This window comes from Gopherus evgoodei, chromosome 1, assembly GCF_007399415.2.
Source record: "Gopherus evgoodei ecotype Sinaloan lineage chromosome 1, rGopEvg1_v1.p, whole genome shotgun sequence".
Lineage (NCBI taxonomy): Eukaryota > Metazoa > Chordata > Testudines > Testudinidae > Gopherus > Gopherus evgoodei.
The window spans coordinates 40,957,962-40,965,761 of record NC_044322.1 but is presented as its reverse complement, the minus strand read 5'-3'; the positions used below and the strand labels follow the sequence as shown (position 1 = coordinate 40,965,761).

Genomic DNA, 7,800 nt, shown 5'->3' with positions numbered 1-7,800 from the left:
GAAGGGGGGAGGTTCAGGGAGCTGGGGGCGGGGGGCTAGCTGAGGGATGCTCAGGGAGGCAGGGGCTGTAGCTGGGGGGAAGCAGGGATGCACAGGGAAGCAGGGGGCTGTAGAGGGGATGCACAGGGAAGCGGGGAGTATCAGGGATGCGGGAGGCAGGGGGCTGTAGCTGGGGTGGGGATGCTCAGGGAAGTGGGGAGCTGTAGCTGGGGTGGGGATGCTCAGGGAGGCGGGGGGCTGTAGGTGGGGTGGGGGATACTCAGGGAAACGGGGAGTATCAGGGAGGCGGGAAGCTAGCTGGGGGATGCTCAGGGAGGTGGGGGGCTGTAGGTGGGGTGGGGCTGCTCAGGGAAGCGGGAGCTGTAGCTGGGGCAGGGGAGGCAGTAGCGGGGCTGCTTATGGAGGCGGAGGGGGAGGGCTCAGAGCGCAGCACCCGGCGCTCGAGCCTAGCGGGGCGCGCAGACAACCCCTCATTCTAGCCCTCCTCGCAGAAGGTCGTCTGGGGGCAGGGACGGCTGCTTCTGCGCCGGCGCACCAGAGAGCAGCAGGGTTCCCTCCTCCCTGTCAGCGCGTGCCTCAGCTCCTCCCCACCAACTTGGGGCCGTGCGCGCGCCGCTCACGCGACCCCTTTCCACTGCTGCGCACGTGCCTTCAGCTGCTCTTCCCGCGGACTGGCAGCGCCGCACGGCGCGCGCCCCCGCCTCTGTTCCTGTGTTGTGCGCGCGTGCCTGCGCCTGTCTCTGCCTCAGCCCCATGCACCAGGCACAGCGTCCAGGGGCCAGCGCGGAGGGGATTGCACCTGCGCTCCCTACTGCACAGCCAGGAGCTGGCACTGCCGCCCCCTCCCCGTGTCTGTGCAGTGCTAACAATGAGCCTGCCAGGAGCAGCCTGCTCTGCTGCATAGAAAGGACCTGGAGACTCTCCTCCTCCAGCAGGGGAGAAGCCAAGGTGATCACCATACAGGGCTAGTCCCGCTGTCTGTCTGTCTGTCACTGTCTGTTTCCATCTGTCTGTATGAGATTGTGTTACCCTCGCACAGATGCTTACATGGCATTGCTCTGTCTCCCCCACCTCATCACCTCCATTGCTATTAATTCACGGCCAAGGATGCCCTGCAGGGTAAATATCCCCCAGCCCGAATTTCTAGCTGAGGTAGATAGGACGGTGGCTCCGGGGGTTAAAAGAATTTTGCAGTATTGTCTGCTCCAGGTTTGAATCATGAGCATTCTTAACAAAATGGTAAAAAACCTTGATGTTTAATTGCAAACCCAGCTGGTGACTTATGATTTTATTTCATGCATCAGGCAACAATTGCTCTTTTTCGGTATTTAAACTCATGTGCTGTGGGTTTTGTTCATCTTGTTAAACCAAAACACCTTTCAAACAGTTCTAGCTATGTTAACGTGTTTTTATTTCTTTAGTTCAGTACTATGTGTCCATACCACATTTCACTTGTTCTCCTCTTCCATTTAATGAAGAAAATCTCTCTAATTACTTCATGTCCTGTTCTTTTGTTTTCTTTAAATAATTTTAGGCAATTTTAAATTACATATTTTTCTTCATCATTTGTACTGTCACGTTTATGTAACATGTGCCTGCCTGCATATGAGATTAATAGAAATAGCTAAGGTATTGCATGTTCTTGAATTCACTAGTACTGTATCTGAACATTAAAAAATGTCTTTTCATTGAAGAAGACAGGGGTTAAAATGAATGAAGATCTGAAGGTTAATTTAAGCTGGCTGCCTCAAGATCACTTAGAAGCCAGCTCTCCAGAGAATGTCTCAACTGCAGTCTCCTCCCTGATTCCTGTCGTAGACCCAGAACCAGAGCTCATAGTAAACCCCTGGGACATTGTTTTGTGTACTTCAGGAACCCTTATCTCCTGTGAAAATGCCATTGTGGTCCTTATCATTTTCCAAAATCCTAATCTTCGTGCCCCCATGTTCCTTCTGATAGGCAGCCTGGCACTTGCAGACCTCTTAGCAGGAATTGGATTGATCATCAATTTTATTTTTGCCTATCTTCTACAATCAGAAGCTACAAAACTGGTCACTATTGGACTGATTGTTGCCTCTTTCTCTGCCTCTGTGTGCAGCTTGCTGGCTATTACTGTTGATCGTTACCTCTCATTGTATTATGCTTTGACTTATAATTCAGAAAGGACTGTCACTTTTACTTATATCATGCTTATTTTGCTCTGGGGAGCATCTATCTGTATTGGACTGCTGCCTATAATGGGCTGGAACTGCCTTAAAGATGAATCCACCTGCAGTGTTATCAGACCGCTCACTAAAAATAATGCAGCTATCCTTTCAGTCTCTTTCTTGCTCATGTTTGCTCTCATGCTGCAGCTATACATTCAAATTTGTAAAATCGTGATGCGCCATGCCCATCAGATTGCCTTGCAACACCATTTCCTGGCCACATCCCATTATGTGACCACCCGAAAAGGAGTGTCTACTTTGGCCATTATTTTGGGGACCTTTGCTGCTTGTTGGATGCCTTTTACACTCTATTCTTTAATAGCAGATTACACGTATCCTTCAATATATACCTATGCCACTCTCCTGCCAGCCACCTACAATTCCATCATCAATCCAGTAATATATGCTTTTAGAAACCAGGAAATACAAAAAGCATTTTGGCTCATCTGCTGTGGCTGTATCCCTTCTAGCCTGTCTCAAAGAGCAAGATCACCTAGTGATGTTTGATTAACAGCTAAGAGGACTTTATTTAGCATTTTCTTTTTCAGAAATTCCTGCAACGCTCTTTGGTTAGATACATTCCTTAGATTGTACATATCTAATTCATATTCAAGCCACAGGATGCACTGACCCTTTTGTAAAGAGAAACGCCATTAACCAAAATGAACTCAGTGGTTTAAGGAAGATTTCCAAAATCAAAATGATTAGTGTTCTTTCAAATTGTATTGCTGCTCAGGTTCTATCAATAGACTAAACCAGTCATTCACATTCACTATGATTCTAAGTTAACTTTATTAGTTAAAAAAGGTAGACTGAAGAGTTGTAGCCTTTTTAAAATAGTTTATGTGCTTGAGCTCAGTTATGATGCATGATTTTTCTGTTGTCAGAAATTCTCTCTCTTAACCTTAGTGAAACAGTAAAGAAGACTATGTCCTTCGTTCTGTTGACATAAACTAAAATGTATATCATCAATTTAAAACAATGATCCAATAACTACTGATTCATTTGGTATTTATTGTAATACTTTCTGGGCCATTAATTTGCTAAAATGAGGAAGTACTTGTGCAGGTTTACTGTTTTATATCTCAGTATAAATTGATCAGTATTTTAAAGTGTTACCTATTTTCTCATGAGTTCTGGATAGATGCTAGAATAGAATGTACATTTTGTCTTTACTGCTGTTTTGTTTCTTTTAAAAAATCAACTATACATTTTAAAAAATATAAAACATCAGGGCCTATTATAACATTGATTTTTACGCAGAATTCCTCATTTAAATTGATGTGGAGTTCTACTCAGAAATCTATGGCACAATATGGCCTCTAGGAATTCTGCATTGTAATAGGTGCAGCATTTTAAGTTTCTTTGACAGATTAATATTTTCAGAAATGTATGAGGAAATATTTAATAAAATAACTTGCTTAAAATAGTATATTTTTAGTACCTACAGTAAATGGTTCCCTAAAGTTTGCTATTGATACACAAGTGTTATTTCATTGTTCTGCTATGGTTTCAGATTCTGAAGTTTGAAAATTCTTTGAGGATGTCAGGTGCATAATCGTATATAGCAAAAATGCCTACAGAACATACTTTCTGCTATTCTAACAATTTAATCTTTGAGTCCATCACATATTATGATTCTCAGTACTATATGCATATCATTTCACTTCATAAGATAATACTCCTTGTGTAAAAGGCAAAGCTTCCTTTCATGAATGGTTTAATTTAAGCTGCTTCTGATCTTTTCCCTGAAGCCACATTAGATTATTAGAACAAAAATGTTGTTTTCTAATAACAAGGTTGTATTGACAGAAGAAAAAGCTTACCGGAAAAAAAAACCCTGATTTTGGATTTCTTTGTTAAACTTGAGGTATATTCTTTCATCAATGAATGGGAATTTATAGTAAAACTTCCATTAGTGCTGATGGAAGTTACATGTATAAATGCCTAGGCACCAATATTGGGGTGTAGTCCCCTGAATGTCAAAGTAAATAAACTATATTGTTGCTTTAGTATCTTCCATTATACTTTAAAAAAAAATCTCAAATTTTGATGAAAAATACCTGTACAGTATAGAGAGTATACACTACTATACTACTGTCACTCAATCTTTTCACCTGGTATCTTTCCTTTCATTTAAACTTTTGGAACACTGTAGCTTTTGTGGCAAAGTTCTGTGACATTAATATTCCATATGCTATACCCAGAATTAAATTTCAAATGTGAGTCACTTCTATATTAGCAATAATTTATCTTAGTTTCAATGCCAGATTCAAATTCCATTATTTACTTGGTTCATGATATCTGGCTATTACTTTACATTAATCTAATCAAATTTAATATTGTATGATGGCGGCCTTATCTTGACAGGACTGTGCTCTTGCAACTCCCGTTGGCTTCACTGGGACTTGTAGGTGCTCAACACCCACTGAAATCTCCCCTCAAACTATATAGGATATTTGTGTTCTTAATCTATCCCTGAATATTAATGAAGTTCTAGTAGTTACCAGTTTTCTATTGTTTTTAAGAAATCATCACTTCATAAATACCTATGATGTATATATACCTGATTGTTTAAAATGTAGATATACACACATGCACACACACACAAGTATCAAATATTCGAAATCATTGCTAGGATAATTTGTTAAAATTTTGAAATGAATTATGCATAAGGGTCACAAATGCTATTTGCTTGTTAACAAACACAGATAAGACTTGTTAAAACTATACAAACAAAACCTACCCCTCTCTTCCTCTCTCCTTTCCATGAGTTTGGTCAGTTGCATCAAAGTGCCAAAAACTGATCAGGACAAACACCTACAGTTGTGACTAAAATTCTATCCCAAGAGGAACTGAGTTTTGCTCCAGTTCTGTCTAGGTACTAATATGCCCCTCCATTACTAGAGTATCTGAGCACCTCACAGTTATTTTTATGTCTTTATCCTCACAATAGCCCCGTGAGGTAAGGAGGGACTATCATCCACTGTTTACAGCTGGGGAAGAGAGACACAGTGACACCCACTGACTTGCCCAAGGTCACACAGGAAATACATGGCAGAGCATAGAATTGAGCCTCAGTCTCCTGAGTAGCAATCTAGTTTCCTAGCCACTGGACCATCCTTCCTCTGCTCTTGCCCCCCTTCTCTTCCAGTCTGGATCATGCCCTCCTGTGGCAAAACCCATAACATGGGGCTCTGGAGAAGAGATCTGTGATTTCAGTGGTTGTTCCATCAGAGAGATTCCCACCCCCTTGCCCAAGTAGGCCATTGTACTTACCAACAAATCTGGAAGATCTTCAGAGATCTGTAGGAGGCCGCAGCTGACCACATAGAGGCTGTATGCCTCTGCTCTGGTCTGGTAGGAGGATTCAGCAGAAAATATCCAAGGATGCCAGAGGGGGACAATGTGGGTCCCCACCATAAGCTTACCCTCTCCTCCGCTTCTGGTTTACCTGATGTTCACCTCTTCACTCAATGTGGAACTTAGACCTGTAGATCAGCCAGGGAAGACACTACACTCTTCTTCCATGCAGGATCAGAGAGATTTGTACCCAGAGGGTCCTCTTCACATGCAGATCTCAGGACACCATCTGGGCTGAATTTAGGATAGAGAAGGATTAAAATTACAGAGTAATGTTCAGATAGGGCTAGATTATAGAAACACTATTTGCCCCAAGTGAGGGGCAGTGCCTGTAGGTGCACTGCTTCAGAAACAGACCAGCAATCGAATTGTGACTTCAGAGTCATTACCTTGCCCTTGATGTTACTATGGTCATTTTAATAGCTTGAATGATCTGGACTCTTCAGTAACAGTCCTGACAGAGGCCAAAATTCTGCTAGAAGTCAGTAAGTTTGGCCTATGTAGGACTACAGGATTGAGTCCAAAATTATGTAACTGTAAAACTAATAGTCCTGAGGTAAATACTGCATAATATACATCTGAATGACCTTGTGTTCATATCTGCGTATTAAACACTTGCCTCATCAGATTCAATAGTTCAACGAGAAGAAATGCTTCTTAAAAACCAGTTGACCTCACAGAAATAGATGGTTCTGTCCAACATTCTATTCAAGTTTCTGTATCTAGACAGTTCTGTCTTGGGCAACAGTTCTGCAAATTGTTCCATGTGGGCAGAGCCCAGCACCACATGGAATCCCCCTGAAGTTAGTGGGACTCCACACAGACACAGGGACCTGCCCCCATTGAACAGTTTGAAGGAACATGTAATATTGAACAATGCTAGTCCCAGAGGTGTTAAATTGACCATTCTTAGCAATATTGGGATTCTTCACATCTCAGTCATCAATTCAAGTGTTTTAAAAATGCACATGCATACTTTAATTAAAAGAATATTTACTTTGTTTTAAATTATTAACATGCTAGATCTATGGTTAGTAATAAGTTGTATCTTTAATGTTGAAACCTGTTGCAGCCCGTGGTTTGTGTACCCAACCTAAAAGCTTTTGCTAGTTTTTTTTATTTTTCCTAGCATTTCACATTTTAGCAATAATGCAAAAAAATGCTTTTGTTATAAGAGCAATAAAGTCCCAATAAGATACAGTTTATATAAGCTGTAGAGTCAAAGCAATAGTGAGGAAGCAATAAAATAATTAGATAAAATATTGTGTTTCAATAAGCAAATCTCACCTGTGCAAGGACTTTATGTAAGCAGAATTCATACTTTACTGTTAGGCACTGATTATAGTATTACATGGGACATTGTTTCAGGCTGGTTGCATTATGATCATTGAAGTTATTGTGTTGAAATTTTTGTGGATAACTGTTTATCTCAGTTTTCGTATCCTGAATTCATAATATTTCCAAGAGAGCATTATGTTAATGTAGTAGGTATTTCTATGGAATGTATTCTTCTATATCGTTTAAAATTTAGTTTATAGAACAGTGTTAGCATAATTTTAATTATATGCAGAGTTTCAAGTTTTAGGTTAATCTAAATAAAAAACCATAGGTTTTCACAAGACCTGCACTGAAAGTACCCCAAATTTACAGTGTTTGCAATGTTGAAAATAGTGGAGGGGCCAGAGGACCCTAGAGATCAGATTATCCATGCTCATTGGCCGCTGAACCCCAATTTTGGAGTATGAAAGGAACATGATTTTGGTATAATTTAAGAACACATCCTCCACCTCCCGCATGCCCAGCCCTGTTTAAAGGAAGCAGAAAGCTCTGCTTTGCAGTGTGCAGGGGATGCTGGCACACCATCATTTCTCGCTTCCCGTATCTCTGTAATAGAAGCTAAGTGGTGTAAAGGGCCTTGTTCCATCCCTCATCATGGAGGGGCCTACTCTGAAACTTACTGAAGTCAGTGGAAAGTCTCCCATTGTCTTCAGTGGGTTTTGGATCAGGCTCAGGTTGAATTTCACACCCAGCTCATTCTTTTCTCATTACCCGCTTTTCCTCCCTACTATAGTTACTAAATATTGGACATTTGTGGTTTGATTTTTCAATGTTGCTGAGCACCAGCAGCTCCCGTTTGCTTCAAGGAGAGCTGGGACTGCTCAGCACCATTGATAATCAGGCTGTTCATGCATAATTGTCAGTTTCCTCACTTATGTAAATTTGTGCTGGA

General features: G+C 41.5%; 1 protein-coding gene across 2 annotated transcripts; it reads left to right on the top strand.

Annotated features, from left to right (window-relative positions):
• Positions 1–767: 767 nt before the first annotated feature.
• Positions 768–5,884, top strand: GPR12 (G protein-coupled receptor 12). Of its 2 annotated transcripts, none has more exons than XM_030551011.1 (2): positions 768–948; positions 1,695–5,884. In XM_030551011.1, the coding sequence occupies exon 2, from the start codon at positions 1,710–1,712 to the stop codon at positions 2,712–2,714; it is 1,005 nt and encodes a 334-aa protein (XP_030406871.1). In that variant the 5' UTR covers positions 768–948; positions 1,695–1,709; the 3' UTR covers positions 2,715–5,884. The 2 variants fall into 2 exon arrangements, with proteins under 2 accessions (XP_030406871.1, XP_030406879.1); XM_030551019.1 differs by having other exon boundaries at positions 873–948; positions 1,698–5,884.
• The last annotated feature ends 1,916 nt before the right edge of the window (positions 5,885–7,800 follow it).